The 18,274-nt window shown below is 47.5% G+C and overlaps 7 protein-coding genes across 7 annotated transcripts; 3 read left to right on the top strand and 4 right to left on the bottom strand.

Annotated features, from left to right (window-relative positions):
• Window positions 1–51: 51 nt before the first annotated feature.
• BDV38DRAFT_260174 (uncharacterized protein) lies at window positions 52–414 on the bottom strand (the record flags this gene model as incomplete). Its single annotated transcript, XM_032055888.1, has 1 exon — window positions 52–414. A coding segment is annotated over exon 1 (190 nt), but the record flags the coding sequence as incomplete, so codon positions are not given.
• A 59-nt stretch (window positions 415–473) lies between these two features.
• BDV38DRAFT_260178 (Zn(II)2Cys6 transcription factor domain-containing protein) lies at window positions 474–3,913 on the top strand. The gene is made up of 6 exons (XM_032055889.1): window positions 474–1,091; window positions 1,292–1,457; window positions 1,539–1,685; window positions 1,764–2,242; window positions 2,299–2,433; window positions 2,498–3,913. The coding sequence occupies exons 1-6, from the start codon at window positions 963–965 to the stop codon at window positions 3,245–3,247; spliced, it is 1,806 nt and encodes a 601-aa protein (XP_031908953.1). The 5' UTR covers window positions 474–962; the 3' UTR covers window positions 3,248–3,913.
• A 4,358-nt stretch (window positions 3,914–8,271) lies between these two features.
• On the top strand, window positions 8,272–9,406 carry BDV38DRAFT_199372 (esterase/lipase family protein). Its single transcript, XM_032052420.1, has one exon. The coding sequence runs from the start codon at window positions 8,360–8,362 to the stop codon at window positions 9,191–9,193; it is 834 nt and encodes a 277-aa protein (XP_031908954.1). The 5' UTR covers window positions 8,272–8,359; the 3' UTR covers window positions 9,194–9,406.
• On the bottom strand, window positions 9,325–11,387 carry BDV38DRAFT_287367 (putative siderochrome-iron transporter; the record flags this gene model as incomplete). Its single annotated transcript, XM_032060852.1, has 6 exons — window positions 9,325–9,415; window positions 9,469–9,546; window positions 9,592–9,608; window positions 9,668–11,042; window positions 11,094–11,117; window positions 11,188–11,387. 6 exons carry the CDS (start codon window positions 11,385–11,387, stop codon window positions 9,325–9,327), a joined length of 1,785 nt encoding a protein of 594 aa, XP_031908955.1.
• Window positions 11,388–12,261: 874 nt separating this feature from the next.
• Window positions 12,262–13,938, top strand: BDV38DRAFT_199376 (uncharacterized protein). Its single transcript, XM_032052421.1, has one exon. It carries the CDS (start codon window positions 12,653–12,655, stop codon window positions 13,565–13,567), a length of 915 nt encoding a protein of 304 aa, XP_031908956.1. The 5' UTR covers window positions 12,262–12,652; the 3' UTR covers window positions 13,568–13,938.
• Window positions 13,934–14,977, bottom strand: BDV38DRAFT_287369 (class II aldolase/adducin family protein; the record flags this gene model as incomplete). Its single annotated transcript, XM_032060853.1, has 3 exons — window positions 13,934–14,290; window positions 14,349–14,656; window positions 14,770–14,977. The coding sequence occupies 3 exons, from the start codon at window positions 14,975–14,977 to the stop codon at window positions 13,934–13,936; spliced, it is 873 nt and encodes a 290-aa protein (XP_031908957.1).
• Window positions 14,978–15,123: 146 nt separating this feature from the next.
• On the bottom strand, window positions 15,124–16,041 carry BDV38DRAFT_199512 (GFA family protein). Its single transcript, XM_032052422.1, has 3 exons — window positions 16,000–16,041; window positions 15,704–15,889; window positions 15,124–15,614 (listed from the first exon to the last, which is right to left on the bottom strand). Exons 2-3 carry the CDS (start codon window positions 15,788–15,790, stop codon window positions 15,270–15,272), a joined length of 432 nt encoding a protein of 143 aa, XP_031908958.1. The 5' UTR covers window positions 15,791–15,889; window positions 16,000–16,041; the 3' UTR covers window positions 15,124–15,269.
• Window positions 16,042–18,274: the final 2,233 nt, after the last annotated feature.

The following is an 18,274-nucleotide window of genomic DNA, read 5'->3' on the forward strand; positions in this document are numbered from 1 at the left end:
TAACGTTTTCGAAAGAAAGAAAGAAAGAAAAGCATAGAAAAGTGTAAGTAGGGTCTCTATAGTCATTAGCTCCTGAGAGTATATATAAAGTAGCTAAACGTTTACTTTAACCAGGCATGAAACCATGCGATCATTGCACATAGGGCTAAGATACTGTAGTTGCACATTACTATAGCGACTACTGGAGTAGACACCAAGTTACTATACTGTTTAGAGAAAAAGAAGGAGCATCTCAGATGGAGGGAACGAGTAATCTTCGTACGACATACATGGGCAGAGCTTGATCCATGGACCATATTATATGCTCTGCACGTATTGGATACATCCAGGGGTGATGGCACCACCTTTGATCAGATACGTAAATATATCTTGGTTAATGCAATAATCTAGAGTGTTCACCGGCCACTATATATAGTATACGGGGTTGCCTTGAGATGTGTTTAAACCTTAGGCATCCATGGAAAATAGTACGTGCGACTCCACTAGTCCCAACTGGAAAAACCAAGGTGACGCTTACTGGATGCGGAAGGCGAGCCAAAAGTCACGGGCTCCACAGGCAGAAAAGAAGGAAAAAAGAACACAAGAATTCCAAGACTGTTGAACAACAAAACTTTGACAGCAAATCGCAAGACCCCCCCCAACGGTTCCGGAACGTTACTACTCATGAACAAATAAGGAGGGGAAATGGGCTGGATGAGTTGTTCGCAGTTGCACCGTTGAACCCACATCGCCCAGGACGCCGTTGACGCGGCATCGTCCTGGGCCGCTCCGTTATTGGTCACCCAGCGATGAACGCTGCTCTAAGCGAAGCAGGGAATCTCTCGGACATGTTCGTTCTGATCTCGCTCGCTTCGATCCTGCCGTACCGTTGGCTCCAACCCATGGTGAACCCCGACGTTCCAATCCCCTCCGACTGACACTGGGATCGCGACGCGACCATCGGACCCTCCCTTATTCCTCCCATGATCACCCACGATTCTCGAGCGTTGCTCGTGTCTGGACCACCTCGGGAGAAGAGAGCCACGGTTGTGCCCTCTCAGGCCCCTCGTCAGGTTCGATCCTGCCGGGTTTGTCGACTGCGCAAGGTCAAGGTACGTCCCGAACCGATCGTGGTCTGAGCTTCTCGTTGTAGCATCACCGTTGGCCGGCCCTCCCCCCTCTCATTAATTACAATAAAAATGAATTAAAAAAAAATAATTTCATCCTAATTCATGTTCCCAATCGGCTCTAAAACGAATCTTGTCCCGACGGAGCCACCCCGACGTGTTGTGAAACTGACTATCCACGATAGTGCGACCGCGTCAAACCCTGTCATGCATGTTGCGCTCATGGCTATCCATCCAAGTGCGTGTATGAACCGGGGACAGACGAGGATCCCCAGCCCATCAGTCAAGCGGATGAGATCCGAAATCTGCGGGCGGAGATCCGCGACTTAACGGCCCGCCTGAACAATAGTGGTAAGTGGCCCCGACTCCCCGCATGACAGATCTTGATCATAGGACCATGACTCGCTGACTTGGCATTGCGTCGTTCTCCAGAGCGCCGGCACCGATCGGAGCGGCGTCAGGCCCAGCTGCAACGGTTGTTTGCGACTATACGCACGGCCCCGCTGGAGCTTGTCGATCGATTAATCACTCAACTCCGTACGGGCCCCAGCGGATCGAATGAGTGGGAAGGAACAGAAGGTGGGTGTGTAATGGCGTCTGCGCCAGACAAGAACCGTGCAGGGCAGCTGCGAGGCTAACTCAACCGGGCGTATGCAGCTTTTCTCCACCAACGCTCCCTGGATGAGAGCAGTGACGATAGCAGCAGAGATAACGATCACTATGCCTCACACGGGTCAGAGGGCTTCGATTTCAACCGCAGCCCATCAGAAAGCAGCGATGATTCATCATCATCCTCGTCGATCATTAGCATAACGAACTCATCTAGGCCGATGCTGGATGTGTTTATTGAGCGGTTTGTTGACGCTTTTAGTCCGGAAGTAGATATCAAGTCGGGTCAGGCCGGGGCATTGCGACGCGCAGCGGAAATTCGCATGTTTTCTCCGCTTCTGATGGATGCCTTTGAAGGGGTCTCGGTGGCTTTCTTCGGTCGGTCTGTTCAGGACCCGCGATTCGTGCAGTCCGGCTCTGAGATGTATGGGCGTGTCCTGCGGAATCTACAGAATGCCTTGTTTGACCCAGAGCGGAGCAAGGCCGAATCCACTCTGGCCACAGTCATCCTTTTGATGGCCTTTGAGGTACTGATCTTGCTTTCCATTCTACGGCCCTCATTGCTTATCGGTTATTTTTTTAGAGCGTCGCACGGACCTCGCAAGCAGGACTGGCATCGCACGTGTTTGGCGCTGTACGTTTAATCGAACACCGCGGACCTGATAATCATATTCACGGAGTAGAGCACCTTCTCTTCACAGAACTGCGTCCGTATTGGGTAAGTTCCATTAGTGAAAGAAAATGCCATGTCGATCCATGCGTGGACTAACGCGTCCAACCAGGTGGGGGCGGCCCTCGTCAAGCGTCAGCCTTCATTTCTTGCCGAGGAGGATTGGATCAAGGTACCCTGGTCAACAGGAACGACCAAGAAAGACATCCTTCACTACCTTTTAGATTTAACGGTCGAAGTGCCATCCCTGTTGGCGGAATACGACGCTTTGGAGGCCACGCGACAGTCCAGGGTCGCCAGTGCCCATGAGATCACCGTGAAACAGGCGGCGCTATGGAATGGGGTTACCAACCTCACGTGCCGGTTCCTCCAGTGGAAGATCGACTGGGTCGATGCCTATCCCGACGGACCGCCCAAGGAGGTGCCCGCGGAACCCAACGATCAGTTTCCCATCTTCCGCTGTCGGGATCTCCGTACCGGTGCTGTCGTCACCCCGACCAAATTTGTCTACCCCGATCTACGTCTCGCTCAAACGATGTGCCTATATTACACCTCGCGGCTCATGCTATCGACAGTTGACACCCGACCGGACGACGAACGGGTGGGGCCCGCGCAGCAATATGCGCTGGGCTGTGGCATCTGCCGGACTCTCGAATGGTACATCTTAACGGCACCCGGCAACATGATCAACCGGCTCGCTTTCCCCGTGCGCGTGGCCTGGGAGGTGTTCCCCGACGGCGGACCTGAAAGACGATTCATCTACGACGTGTTGAAACTGGTGGAGAAGCGCCATTCGCTTGGCTTATGGGGAAATGGGATGTCGGAGCTATCCCCTCGGGCCGGATCACCGCCGAGCGCATGACCTGGGGCCCTTGTATAGAACTAGGATGGATATGTTGGCGATCGCAGGCACGAAAGCTGATGTTTTGTGGGAACGAAGTTACGAGCGATATGAACTTGGTAAAGAGTTGTTGATCTCTTTTTTTTTTCCCCTCCTACACTAGCGAGGTTTGCTGATTAAGATCGAAGGGACGCCAGTCTTGACGTGACTAACGATAAGGATAATTCATATGATGTACAATAATCACAGCTCTTTCGGATTAGCGACTTAATTTATACCCGAATGTTTAACCCGTTCACCATGCCATGCGACTCGAAAGATTTACTCGCTCCAACCTGCCCGAGCCAGTATTTTGTAATGACAGCTATCCTTAGACATCATTGTTGCGAGATTGCTTAAACTCTCACACACTCACACAAACTAGAACCAACCCGTAGGACAACCGCGCAAGATCATTAACAGAACCATGCTAGACTATATCAATTCCTTTCAAAACCATCAAAGTACGTAAAGGCACTGAATGGCAACTGCTACATGGTAAAGTCGAATAGTGAATAGCAATCAATCATCAAGCCTCTGAGTTTCATAAAACTAAGAAATGTACTTTGTGCGGGTCCGACGTAGAGATTAGGAGTTCACCCCAAACGACATGCTGTACAGAGTATTAGCTACAACCTTGGAGACCCCAAGTCAAAGCCATATGACTCAATTAGCTCAATAGTTGTCGCCTTAGTAGCGATATCGATGCACCAGAAGTGGATGGCTTCGTCTCTTGCCTTCCTGTGTTTTTACCGTGTGCGGTGGTAACCAGGTGATTGAGGGCTGATATACTGCTAGCTTAGGGTTTAAAGAAACCGAATGGACGTCGCATATAGATGATTTCGTAAGATGATAAAAGCCGGCCCATATTTTCTTTTTTCAATAAAACAGCAAGACCCACTATCTAGGAAGAGCACCGCAGATTATTGAAGATGACAACATCGATCCTTACTACACACTCAGCTCACACCCGCATGTCCTACTCAATAGCCTACATCGGTGACGTTTTTGCTTGACAGTTCAAAGAACAAGACCTGCATCGTCATATGGTCTAGCCGTTCTCTCAGAGGTATCCGAAAAGCTGTGATTGTAGTGTAGACACAAATCATAGGAATCCGCTCCTCCATCTGCAGTAATATCGCTCAGATATATGAGTATTGTAAAGTCGCATGTCTTCAACTGTCCAGTGTCCCATGGGATTTGACCCGTCCACGATAGCTTTTGTTCTGTTGTCCTCGAAGTTGTCGACTAACTCCTTCATGGCGTTCTCCACATTAGCTCCACGGACAAATAAATGGATGTTCCGGGAGTACTCGAGGTGCCCACAGATGGCATCAACAGCTGCAGTCTGATGGCCATAGGTACGTGACTTGAACCCTTTTGGAAGATTCGCAGATGCTTTCGCGAAGTTTTCCTGGGCATCATCTCGAATGCTAAGATGGACGCCAGAGAGGTCAGTTTCTCTAGACTTGGCGACAACTCCTGATCTACTCTGTTGATTTTAGAACACCAGAGTGCGCGGTGGTGGTTTCACTCACCGACCGAAGAGTTGTAGGCGGGCCATGTATGAAGCCGAAGTCAGGAAAGAAGTCGTCGAAGGCAACATATGTTGGGGTTAAAACTGTAAATAGGGATCCCCCGCTTCAATAACCATTGGGTAGTCAAGGCGGCCACTCATTCAAGAGCATGGCCGCTCGAACGAGACCTAGGGTAAACACGATAGGGTTCAGCTCCTCGTTCTACTCTTCACTTCGTCGCTTGTTCCTTTTTGATCTGGGTGTTATGAGTATTAGTAAGTGACAATCTTCGGAGGATAGCTATATTCAACTCACTTGCATCTCTATCTGCCTTGGGGATGATATGGTATGTATAATGATTATCTTCGCCTGATTGTTCAGCATTGAGATATTCCATACCCTGTAACGCAGAAAGCCATGTCCAAGGAGATGTGACATGACACCGCTTTTTATTATCCCGTTCTGTACCCGCACTTAGTTGATACTAGCAAAAGTCCTCTTTCCCTTCATCATATGAAAATTTTGTCGCCAGCTCATGAAGAGACTTGTTGTACTGCGGTTCGTAAGGATCGGCAGTTCAGTTCATAAAGAGTCAAGAAAATAGCTAGCTGGTCCATGACCTTGCATTGCTACTGGCTGTCAGGAATTTCGTTAGATTATTCTCATGTATGAGGATCGAACTGCTGGGTTTGTACCAGCTTCAAGCTGCTAGTTGAGCTCAGGGGTCTGTTTCATGCTCTCGGTTCAGGTCCAGGGCTCAGTGGCATCCTGCCGAGTGGGAGGTTCAGAACTGTTGCCATGCGAGTCTCGTTGTCGCCCCCATGCCTGGACCGTCACCCGTTCTGGTAGCGACGTAGGACCGAGGTGGGTACGATAATGGAAAATGGGAACATAACGGTAAGACAATGCCTAGAACCAGGGCATGTTGCTTACTTCGCCTTCAAAAAGATTTTGGGTACTATTGTGATCGCGCTTTGCTAAGGGAAAGAAGTCTGATGCTTTATTCTCTCCTAGTTCAGCTAGGTGAAACTTGTCCTGCGAAGTTTCTCGGTTGATAGGGTTTGCATCTTGGATGTTCTTTCGAAAGTGGAGACAGATGCTGCCCCCTGTCAGGGCTTTTAAAATTGGACAACCAACATCTTCATAGCTAGTCTTTTTTCATCATCATGACTAACTGTCATGGTCAACATCGAATGGCGTACTGCGACCGTGGATAGTTGTGGGCATGGATGATCTCAAAATTGAATATAGGTTTAAACGGACGGATTGCTTAAGTTTAACTAAAAGAAATGTATACAGTACTAGATAGCGAGTATAGATAACCATCATGACAGTCTAACCGCATGCGTAGGTGGCACAGTATGTATACCAAAGGATTGAGTTTCGCTAAGATGGTTGGCTCAGACAACCTATCCATGTGAGGGGTTTGTTGCTTGAGCAGCGATGACTGTGGATCGCGTTCTTGCACTCCGAGGTGATATCACAGCTGACTGTGAAGTGAAGTTGACAGGGACATTGGACTCTTTTGAGGCGGTGCAGTTGTTTCCCTGGCAGGCCATCAGCATCTGGTGCATGCTAAGGGAGGAGGCTTCTGGCGTTCGTGGGGACATACTCGCCAACGAGTGCGGGTAGGGTATACCGCTCACCATGTTGGTCTTCATTTGCCAGACAAGTATTCAGGAAGCCCCCTAAAGCCACGTTGATTCTAGTTCCTACTGGGGCTATAAGCATCAGGACCCTTCACCTGTCAAAAAAAGTCGCCGATTCGATGCTGGTTGTGTTCCACGGCTTCAGGTCCCAGGTAAATGGCTCCGTGTATAAGGCTTTCACATTGGCAAACTGAAAGAGTTAAACAAGAAGCTGGGCGCGCTGAATCCCAATGCTCCTGTACGAACTGTGGTGCTCAGTGCGTATTCGACATGAGCTGGTCGTACGATCATGGAAAGCAATTGCCGCGAGTGGGTGAAGTGTCGTCAGTCCACGAGATATGCTGAATCTGAGAGGAGTTGGCAAGGACGTGACAGAGCCCGAAGCAGACAACAAGACGGAAGTCGCTTTGAGACATCTAGCGGCCACTCAGGTGAGTAACGAGCCTGGTACGGCGAAGAGGCATTATCAGGTGGTTGGGTACAGGTTGTTGATAATGCAGTTTGTGGCCGATAAAGTGATAGAATATCGGTGTTCACACGCAAGCGAGGGGTCTAAACTTGGGGTACATATCTCACTACATCATCTGATGCAATGGTGTCTGGCCGATCGTTGAAGAAGAAACCCTTGTTGCAATCTTGGAATCAGTGTAAGACCAACAGTCAAGCTGGCAGATCTTCGCAGATGTTGACGAGGCCTTGCGCATGTGGCTGTTGATTAGTGATAGCGTGTGGATTCCAAATATTGCTATTCACGATTAGAAGTTGTGAAAGGGCTATCCAACTGTTAATATCATTAGAGCGTCTTAGGTGTATGAGTTACACATACACCATCGAAAGGGGTGGAGGGAATCTTTAGTGATTCTGCATCTCAGGCATTGTCGATGAGGTAAGACTACAAAGCCTTACCGGAAATGGAGGAATAAGCATGCATTATTCCTGATCCAAGTACTAGACAATCACGTGTATTTCTCAGGTGGTCTGAGACGATGAATATATCAAAAGAAATGTTCCATGAGCCGAAGATTCACCGAGAAAAGAGAGAGAGATATATATATTCACAAGACAATCAAAACAGGTAATGAAAACAAGGTAATCATCGTGGCAGAAGATATAGAAAACCAAAGTTTTATGGTACCGTGAGGGAACTTGAAGAAGAAGAAGAAGAAGAAGAAGAAGAAGAAGAAGAAGAAGAAGAAGAAGAAGAAGAAGAAGAAGATACGTGAGTATGTCGAGAAAGGAGATTATAAGCTTAAAGACAGATGACTGGAACGTGACCGTGTTGAATGTTCATCCAACTGCCTTGAATTCCCGCCTTTGTATCAACCCTCAATTGACACTCAACTTCAACAACAGACAAACGGAGAGGAGCCATGACAGCTGACAGGAAATGTAACCTGGCTCAGGTTGCTTATTTCCAGCAGTCCCCAGCCGAGGCTCGAACCAATGCGACGCAGGGAACATCTCAAACAATTTCCAATAGTGTGGAACTAGCGGCGGCCCTAATCAGTAGTGCTGAGTTAGGATCCTTGATCGAGCGTCTTCTGTGGAAGACTCCACCCTAACGAATGGATTTGTATGGTTCCTGAAGCCGATCGCTATTCTCCTGATCGGATCCATCATTTATTATTACTATTTTATCTTTTTTTTTTTTTTTTTTTTTCCCCTTGTCTTTCGATCCATGCGAGGTCCACTTCAGCTGGGCGATGCTGGTCGGTGCACGTTCTTGTGGTGCTTTTGTTTTCATTTTCTTAATTTAAAAGGCGACATGGTCCTTTGAATGGGTCGCGGTTCATTGAATTTTTTCCTCGTTTGTATACATTCATTATACAGATCTTCCCCAATTCCCTTCGTTTGTACATGTACTTTCACTTCGGCTGCATACCCACACTCCTTTGAAATTTATTATAGTAATATAATCATTGGCCACGATGAAGTTACATTCCCTCCTTCCCCTGGCCGCCCTCCTCACCCCGTCCTTGGCCTTATTCGGCATCAATGATTTCGACTGCGAACTGACCGAGGAGCACCCGAACCCGGTCGTCCTGCTCCACGGTCTCGGCGCCACGTACTACGAAGATCTCAATTTCCTACAATACTGGCTTCAATCCCAAGGCTATTGCACCTACGCGCAAACCTACGGCGCCTACGAAGGCTTCCCTCTACTCGGCGGCCTGCGCTCCATCAGCGAATCCTCCGGCGAAATCGCCAAATACATCCGTGACGTCGCCGACAAAACAGGCGCCAAGAAAGTCAATCTCGTGGGCCATTCCGAGGGCGCATTCCAATCGCTCTACGTCCCGAAATTCCAGGGGGTCTCGGGTCTCCTCGATAAGATTGTGGCGATCGCGCCCCCGACGCAAGGGACGAATTTCGGCGGGTTGTATAATCTCGCTTATCTTTTCGGAAATGTTTCCCGGGAGGTTGTTGGGGAGGTGTTGAGTACGTTTGGTTGTCCGGCGTGTGATGAGCTGGGTCCCGACGGGGCTGCCGTGCAGCGGTTGAATGATGGTCAGCCCATCTTGCAGTCGGGAAATAACCTGACTGTGATTGTCTCGAAGTACGATGAGATGGTTACGCCGCATTCGACGTCGTGGGTGGAAGGCGCCAATAATATTTACGTGCAGGACTCCTGTCCCCTCGACCCTGTGGGACATATTGGGGAGGCGTATGATTTGAATGTCTGGAACCTGGTTAAGAATGCTCTCGATGGCACGCCCGACAGGGATTTCTTCTGTGTGATTGGGTCGCCAGGAAAGATCTGATTGTGGTCAAAAAAAAGGAGCAGGAGAGCAATGTTCTCTGGAGAGGTATCAAAAAGTATATATAGTCCCATATGTACACAAATTAATGTATAGTCATCAGCATCAACATCGCACCTGTCGCGGAATAAGCATTATCGGGTGCAGGTCTTTTCGTCCACCAGGGTTTCGTCGGAGGATCGTGAATCGTTGCTTTGGTTATCTTGGACCAGATTGTGTCCGTCGCTGCAGTGTGGTTAGAGTAAGTATCGTAAATCGGATGAGGGATGTGTGCGTACCCAAGCCTCTTGTTCGGCACGAGTAGAGAGAGGATGACGACGGGAGCGGACAGCGCCAACGCGGCGATGGTGATGTACCTGCGATTGTCAGCATGCGTGATTGAACCACCCCAAGAAACATACCCCATGACATCGGAATACTGGAAGAAAGTTAGCGAACAGTTCGAGCCCGATAGGAAACGAAGACGGGGGAACGTACCGCTCGGTTGACTGCATTTCGCTCCGCCGTGCCCCAAGCCGGCAGCGTATCCGTAATGGAGTTGTACAGCCGGACGACGGTGGCCTCAGCGACACTGTGTCCGAGATGCAACCGCAGCCGGTCACGCAGCTGATTGGAGTAAATCGCGCCGGCGATCGCCGAGCCGATGCCATTACCCAGGAACGATCCCAGCAGGATCAGCGACGTAACCTGCGCCAGTTCGGCATGCGTCACCGAAATCTGTGCCGCGACGATCACAATCGTTTCGATCATCCCGCTGCCAGCACCCTGGATCAGCTGAACGATGAACAGTTCCGCGACGGAGCTCTCGTTTTTGCGCAGACGGACCATCACTCCGTACCCGACCATTCGGATGGCGGCGCCGATCACCCCGATCCATTTGTACGACCGCAGCCGATACATGAGCAGTCCGGTGCCCATCCCGACCAACGCCTGCATGACGCTGTTGGTGTAGTTGAGGAACTGTGCATCCCGGGGCGAGAAGTTGTGGGACACCATGGACCAGACGTAGAGGTAGGTCTGGGTGGTTCCGAATCCGATGTTGTCCACGCATGCTAACGCCATCGGGACCACAACGGACAAGTTACGGAAGTAGTGGGTCGGGACAACCGGGTGGCGGGCGACGTATTTCTCGTACGGATACAGACCGGCCAGAGCGATGCCGCCCAGCACGATCAAGGCGTCGACCCACGGCGTCTTCCAGCAATCGGATGTCGTGGCGGCCAGGGTAATGGGGATCAGCACCAATGCAAACCCGCCACTGAGCAGAATGATGCCGCCCAGATCGATGCGCGAGCAGAACGTGACGAGATTCAGTCTCTCCGTCAGGATGAGGCCCGAGCGTTTGGCCCGTCGTTCGAAGACTAGGAGAGTGACAATGATGAAACTGGCACAGAAGGGCATCAAGATGGCGAACATGCCGATGCCCCAGCGCCAGCCAATGCCATTGACGACACTGTCGACGATGAATGCCGACACCCATGGCGTGATCAGGAAGGGGATGTACAGGATGTTGTAGACAAAGCCTCGCCAGCGCATGGACGAGATATCCGAGACGACGGTGGAGTTGAGGATGGCCGTGCCGGCCTGGCCGACGGAGTAGAATACGTAGCCACCCGCATAGATGTTGAACGTCTTGGATGATGCGCAGAGAATATACGACAGAATGTAGCATGTGATGGTAAAGATGTATGCCTCGGCCCGCCCTAAGACGTCGGAGATTTTGGCTATGGGCGGTTTACTTACGGCTGTAATGATGCTGGCCGCAGTGTTGAGCGTCGCCAGCACCGAGAGATGTTTAAAGTCGGATGTCGCGAAGTTGCGATAAGTCCCTACGGTCGAGTTGTCCAGTTCGCTAAACGGATATTAATACCTCGAGGGCTTTGCAGATCCCCACCAGACTCACAAGATGACCATAAGCATGACCAAGCTGAACGGTATGCGATGGTTAGCATTGGGCATCTGGATCGTACCAGTATCGGACTGTTGGCAGTACATACCCGATATAGAGGAGATATCTTCCCTTCCGGCCGCCCACAGCTTCGACGGCCTCGATTTTGACCGCTCCCGTGGCTTTTGGTGGACTGGATTCGGTGACATTGATTTCGAGCTGGTTGCATTTTTCGTTGTACAGCGAGGAAGGACTGGACGCATCGTCATTTCCCGACGGATGGAAAAACCTTCTCCAAGCAGCCAACATCTTTGGCGATGATTACACCCGTGCAGCACTAGTGACAGACGGGGGGGAACGGTTCTAGATAACTACTGATGGCTCAACAGTATCTTCATCGTTACCACCGGGGGGGTTGTAAATGATAGGGAAAAGTGGAGATGGGGGAAAAAAAAAAAGAAAAAGACAAATAAAAAAGGAAAAATGAGAGGGGGAGGCAGAGGGTGATTTGAAAGCTGGAATGAATGGGGAACGATGAAGAAGGCAAGCAGGGTTTGCAAAGTCAGTTGGTTGAATGATCGACACGGTCAGATTAGTAGTAACAGTCGTAGTTCTCCAGTGAGGGGTTGTGCCAATCAATCCCTTGGCGACCAGTCTGCTGGACGGTCGCTGATGCCGTCGATCACATCCGGATCGACGTCCAATCTGCTGTTAAACGATCATCCCACACCGACAGCGGTGGAGAGTAAGGTGTATAGCGTCATTGATAGTCGGCTCGAGACTAGTCCTTGAAGTGCCATCGCGGAGGATCGGTCAAGTCAACTAGTCACGATAGTGGCTCGAGTAGGATTTCCTTTGCCAAGAGAGTTGCCGTTTCCGGACTCATTAGCCCTATCTCGTTAAAATTCTTGATGGACGGGGATGAGGAAAAAGTCTGTCGTCCTTGATTTTCTCAAAATGACACTCCACGACATGAAAGCTCAGCTCAGCTCTTGGTAGCATATGCAACTAGCAATACATACCCAAGAGGTTCATCGGATCAATGCTGGAACGGTGGAGACCTAGATGCTTGCTGATGCATCTCTCATGCATGGTGCTCGGGAATCAGACATCCTCCGAATATGCCCGACTTGATGGAAAATTATCCGCCACAGGGCATGGACCAGCCCCGTACATTTGATTGCCTTGACATGGTTCCATGACAGGAAAAACGTTGACCAACTGCCAAGGGTCGATGAACAGTGCCTCAGGTATCGGGCCATCACGTCAGATGATTGGCCAATGAGACCGCAACAGTAATTTAACCCAAAATGGAAATCCGACCACACGCCAGGCGCCACGTGACGTCAACTGGGACGCGTTGGAAACACCGAAACAGTGAATACAGTTCATTCCATCCAACACAAACCCTTCAATTCGCTCCTCTCTGAGCGTAGATGCGTCTGCCCATAATAGAATGGCTGCACTACCTCCGCCCTCACCCTATCTGCTGGGTACCCACGGGGACCACCCCTCGAACAACCCGACCTCAACATTGACCACTGAGTGATCGTGCATCTCGCATCACAGACGCCATGGCCTCAAATTCGGCAATCCCAGTCGACCAGCCTCACACCCCTGCAGAGATCCTCCAGCTACAGAATCAGTTGGCACAAGTCCGGAACCAACGCATAATACTGGAGTTACGCAATGAGATTGCTCGCGAGAACCAGTTGTTGGCCGCCGCTCAACGCCGTCTCCAAGCGACAGAATCACAGACGCCGACCGGCGGTTGCGCCCTGAATTCATCGCATACCCCTACTCCATTTACGATTGGCAGTACCACACCAGCGAATAAGGGTACAAATGCGACGCCATGGGACTCGAGACCCAACCCCGTGACAGGTAATAACAACACGAGTGGCACTATCATACCAAGGAAGGAGGCAGAGTTGCCAAGGCTCCCCGTGCCCAGAAAGTACTATGGTCGGGATCGATCTTCGTATCTTACCTTGGTCAGCAAATTGCGAGGGTTGTTTCGCAAACATAAACGGTATTTTGCTTTGGATAAGAACAAGATTGCCGAAGCAAAGAGACATCTATCTCGCCTTGTCCTCGATGAATGGACGACATATACCGAGTCTCGTGGACGAGCCCATACATGGGATGAGTTTCGCTTCTTTCTACTGCGGCAAATTGAGCGGCCTGCAACGCCAAGGGTGGCGCGCCATCGATGGAATGTCACTCGACAACACCGCGATGAAACCGTGCGAGACTTCGCAAACTACCTGGTAATGCTGGAAAACGATTTCTCCACGCCAATATCTGAGCAAGACCGCAGCCAGAGACTCTGTCATGGTATGAACCGTTTATTGCAAAAGAGGGCTAGAGACGATACTTCATTTTCTACTCTGAGGTATGACGCACAGGTTGAGTTACTAACAAAGTGGGAAATGGAATTGGCTCGCCCGGTTGAGTCAGTGTCCCACCGGACCGAGGTGGTTTCTTGACAGTTGAATACAAGAGGAGACGGGAAGTGGCAAACTGAAGCTCAATGACAACTATCGGCCCTTTTGTTGTGGCCATCTACCGTGTGCTTGCCCGAGAGAATGGTCGATAGCCGGAACGGGTTCAGATATCACCAGGGAACAAAATTCATCCCAAGGTTTAATTGGAATCCAATCATGGAGGTTTTCTTTCTATTGTTTTTTTCTTTCTACCTATCTACTTCGTAATGTTTATGAGATTCTCTACGTTCATCTGTACAAAAGGAAACTAACGTAGCTTGATTGCATATAATCTGAGCAAAAGTTAAACAATGCTTGGAAGAAAAGAAGGAACACTCATTAAGACATCAATAGTATAAACAAACCCAACTAATTCAAATAACTGCCCTTCGTCTCTTCATGAATAACATCAAACAGCGGTTTCGCGCTGAAATACCCCGCCAACGGCGTACCGACAGATTTATACGTGAAGGCCGCATCGGCATCATCCACCTTAATGGTCTGTCCTCCTCGTCCAGCGGCCGCCGCATCAGCCAGTAACTGTGCATAACAGCACTTCTCCAAGCTCACGAACCAAAACACCGTCTCCTCGATCGTATTGCCGACCGTCAAGAGACCATGATTCTGTAACAGCGCCGCCTTCTTCTCGCCCAGGGCTGCGGCGATATTCTTGCCTTCTTCCTCGGCGAGGACGATACCGTTGAATTGCTTGTAGACAACGTGATCCTGTAGCATGAGTCAGTGATCAGGAATCGGTCCCAAGAAGCACCGGGAGAGACGGGACATTGTAAAAGGCACACGCATCCTGCGTAATAATATCCAATGGCCGACCAAGACTGCAAAAGGCGCGACCATGCAGACTGTGGCTGTGAGCGGCGCAGTTGACATCCGGGCGAGCGGCGTGGATGGCCGAGTGGATCATGAACGCGGCGGCGTTGAGTAATCGGCAGGGTCCGCCGTCGATGACCTCCCCGGCATGGTTGACCAGGATCAAGTCCGAGGCTTTGATCTGAGAGAAGGCGACGCCGAATGGATTGACCCAGAACGTGCTTGGGTCGACGGGGTCGCGAAGGGTGATGTGGCCGGCCACTCCTGTGTTTCGTGGATATAGATCGTAAGCTATCCGAGCATATCATATCATATCATATCATAACCTCCTAGACAATCGAATATAAGTAGAGCGGGGTGTGGTCTGGTAGTCCTACCCTCATCGTATCCATTCTTTCCGAAGATACGGAACGCCGCTGCGAGTCGACCTTTGAGATATTCACGCTCTTTCATCTTGTCTTCGAATACGGGCGGTCTGGGGATGTTCATCTTCACTTTGGCTTTACTGGCGCCGGCTTCCTGGGTGGACTGGCGGGCTTGGAGAGTGATGGGGGGTGCGGTTTCGGTTGAGGTCGGGGGCGCCATGTTGCTGTCTGGTTTTGCTTGAATGATGGTACGTGGGATGAAGTTGTTGTATCTATCTTGACCGGTGCAAGGAAGAGGTGGCAGTTGTTGGGGAAATCACGATGCTTATCTGATAAGGATTTAAATGACAGAACGCGGGGTAACCCTGAATTAGAGTTACCGAGCAGAACCCGAGGTTGTTTCTCACATTGATATGGATTGATGAGAGGACTCTGCGAGTAGAAATACCATCAAAGTGGATCATGAACCATGGTATTGCGATCATTCTATATATATGACAAGACCAGATCAGCTACGGCATGGCCTCAGTCTTCGGCACGCTCCCGATCTGATCCACCCATGGCTCCCTCCGTTTACAGAAGATTTCTAAAGCTAAGCCCAGGTCGCCACGAGACGCGGCATCCAAAGTGCCAGTTTTGACGGTAACGGTTCCTCTCCCACCGGGCTGCGTGATAAGTGGGGACCCACAATCCCCACAGAAGTGTCTCTGGAGCTCGTTCCCCAGATCGCCCGACGGATGGGCGTACACCTTGGGGGTTCCCGCCGTGTAGGTAAAGGTGGGTTTGGGGACGATCAGGTTTGACGAGAAGGGGGCTCCCGTGTTTCGTTTGCAGTCCTCGCAGTGGCAGAGAGCAACCTGAGTGAACAAATAACGGTTAGTCTGAGGGCGGATCTAAACCCCCACAGAGTATGGCGATGGGTCGAGGGATGCTGATCTTAGGGTACCTTGGAGGATGGCGCGTCAGCGGGGAGATCCACGCGGTAGGTGATCTTTCCACACAGGCATGCTCCAGTCAAAGACTTTTCGGCCATCGTGTGCTTTTTGTTTCTTTCTTTCGATATAATAGAGGAGCAAAGCTATCCGTTGAGATTGTAAAGCGGAATATGAAATGTTGGAGGACAAAACAGAGTCTGCGGGGCAAAGAATTAGTCTTTCGGACAGCTGTCATAAAACCACCCACTACTCGTTACTCGTAGTAATGCTTATTATTGTATAAATTAACGTGCAGGGATCGTCATACCAGGTAAAGCCAATCATCCGCTTCACAATGCCAATACTGCCCTCGGTATTTGTTGAATCGCCAACATCCCGTCCTACATCTTATGGTCTCTTGCGCTAGTATAAAATATGAACGCTTTATAAGGAGCTTCACCACTGTCTTATCTTGCGATGAGATGGGCCTTGGGATCTCATTTGCTCAGGATAAGAATGTTTTGTATCTGACGTTAAACTGTCGCTCACAAGTAATTCCGATGCGAGGTTATCTATGATATGTCCGGCCGACGGACTGACTCATGTATGATGGGAAGTACGATGACTTCAGGCTGTGTTCATAAGACAACTGTAGGTATCAAGCCTTCTTTGGTCCGAATCCAAGGTTGCCATTGAACTCGGCCTTGGTGCAAATGGGACAGCCAAGATAATAGATCGGACTACACTATTCGTTTGTGACCAATACGAGAAGGAGAAAGCAAAAATAAACAGCTATACATTTCGCTCCAGATTGCCCGTGCGGCTGGGGCTGTTACGATCGTTACGTCGTCGTCTGATGAGAAGCTTGCTCGGGCAAAGGAGCTTGGAGCAACACATGGAATCAATTACATAGTGGCTTAGGGGGGTGCGTCATGAGGGTTTTTATAAAGGTTAATTCAGGGTGCTCTTAGTAGAAAGGCAGTGGAGGAGATAAAAAAATAGTTATAAGATTAATAAAGGTTTTTCCTAAATTATTATTAATTAGATTTAGTTTTTACTAGTTTTATCTGGTTATAGGAAGTTACAGGAGATTGTATAAGAGTAGGTAAAGATATATATTAATATAAAAATTATTATATAATTATATAAAACTCTTTAAAATCTATTACTATAATATATAGTAAATAAAAGCTATAACAATCTACAATTTCTGTAGTTTTTTAACCGATTACTATAGTATATACTAGTTAAATATTAGTTATATAATAAATAAATACTACTAATAGTCTAGTTTCTATATATTTTTTAAACTAATATATATTATAAATAACTAATTAAAACTAGGAGAAAGAGAATCTATATAATATAGAATAAAAAAGTCTTTTTTATATACTCTTATATACTGAATAATTATAATATAGAATAATTAACTAATTATATTATACAAAAAGAGTAACTATATAAAATATATATAATCCAGACAGATCAGACTATATAATCTAATAATAGTAATAATTAGACCTAGTAAAGAGTCTATTTCTCTCTTCTCTCTCTAAGTAGAATACTGGTATTAATTTTACTAACTATAATAATATCTCTGTAAAAGTCTCTGATTACAATATTTCTGAGTCTATTAATATATTTACTAATTTTTTTTTAAATAACTATTTAATTGCAAATATTAAGCTTATTTACTATTAGACTTCTAATTTTTTTTCTTTTCTTCTTCTTTTTATAGAAATTCTGACTCTTGCTATTTCTGCTATATTTTATTTATATCTACTTATATAGTTGGGTCCTAAAAACTGTGTAAGTCAAAATAATAATAGTAGAGCGGAGAATCTTCTATACTCTTGATATAGAGAATAGTAACTGTAATAGTACTAATCTTGATAAATATACTATTCTTAACTATTATATTTTAACTGCTCGGGATAAGTACTATAACTTAACCTCTTTTACTGATACTATAAGTATTAAAAAAACAAAGAAAAGCTAGCAGTTCTGGAAAAAGAGAGATAATAATATTAAAAAAAACTTTGTCTATTCTAATAAGTAACTCAAAATCAATCTGTATACTGGTCTCTATAGTACTGATATTAAGACTTGTTATAAGTATACTAACTGGAATAAACTAACTACTGAGAAAACTAATTTTTTTATTCAGTTTATTAATTATTTCTATAGTCCTATTCTCTATAGTAAGTCTTTTATCTAAATAGTTTTAGTAGAGAGAGTCTATAATACTAATAAGTAACTAGTTTATAAAATTTACTATTTTATAAATTAGTTTATATTAATAGCAGGGAAAAAGCTAGCTGCTGATAGTTTTGCTTATAGAAATCTTATATAAAATTAATATCTTAGGTATAATAGATTAGTAATATTAATATATTACTAGGAGATTCTATAGTAGAATTAATATTAATTATAAATTAGAACAGGGAGATCTCTAAAAAATTAATAATTTTCTAGTTTCTGGAGAGATAGTATAATAGAAGATCCAGAATTTAGTTAATAGATAGATTCTTGTAAATATAATAGAATATTAAAAGAAAGAAGTATTGTTTATCTAGTAAAGAATATTTAAAATATAAAATAAT

This window comes from Aspergillus pseudotamarii (assembly GCF_009193445.1).
Source record: "Aspergillus pseudotamarii strain CBS 117625 unplaced genomic scaffold BDV38scaffold_75, whole genome shotgun sequence".
Classification (NCBI taxonomy): domain Eukaryota; kingdom Fungi; phylum Ascomycota; class Eurotiomycetes; order Eurotiales; family Aspergillaceae; genus Aspergillus; species Aspergillus pseudotamarii.

Bases quoted from the DNA above. Each gene is read 5' to 3' on its own strand.
- BDV38DRAFT_260178 (XM_032055889.1), top strand. From the start codon at position 963: ATGATCACCCACGATTCTCGAGCGTTGCTCGTGTCTGGACCACCTCGG. The intron at 1,458-1,538 runs GTAAGTGGCCCC...GTCGTTCTCCAG, and splicing joins GGCCCGCCTGAACAATAGTG to AGCGCCGGCACCGATCGGAG. The intron at 2,434-2,497 runs GTAAGTTCCATT...GCGTCCAACCAG, and splicing joins CAGAACTGCGTCCGTATTGG to GTGGGGGCGGCCCTCGTCAA.
- BDV38DRAFT_199372 (XM_032052420.1), top strand. From the start codon at position 8,360: ATGAAGTTACATTCCCTCCTTCCCCTGGCCGCCCTCCTCACCCCGTCC.
- BDV38DRAFT_199376 (XM_032052421.1), top strand. From the start codon at position 12,653: ATGGCCTCAAATTCGGCAATCCCAGTCGACCAGCCTCACACCCCTGCA.
- BDV38DRAFT_199512 (XM_032052422.1), bottom strand. From the start codon at position 15,790: ATGGCCGAAAAGTCTTTGACTGGAGCATGCCTGTGTGGAAAGATCACC. The intron at 15,615-15,703 runs GTACCCTAAGAT...TTGTTCACTCAG, and splicing joins CTGACGCGCCATCCTCCAAG to GTTGCTCTCTGCCACTGCGA.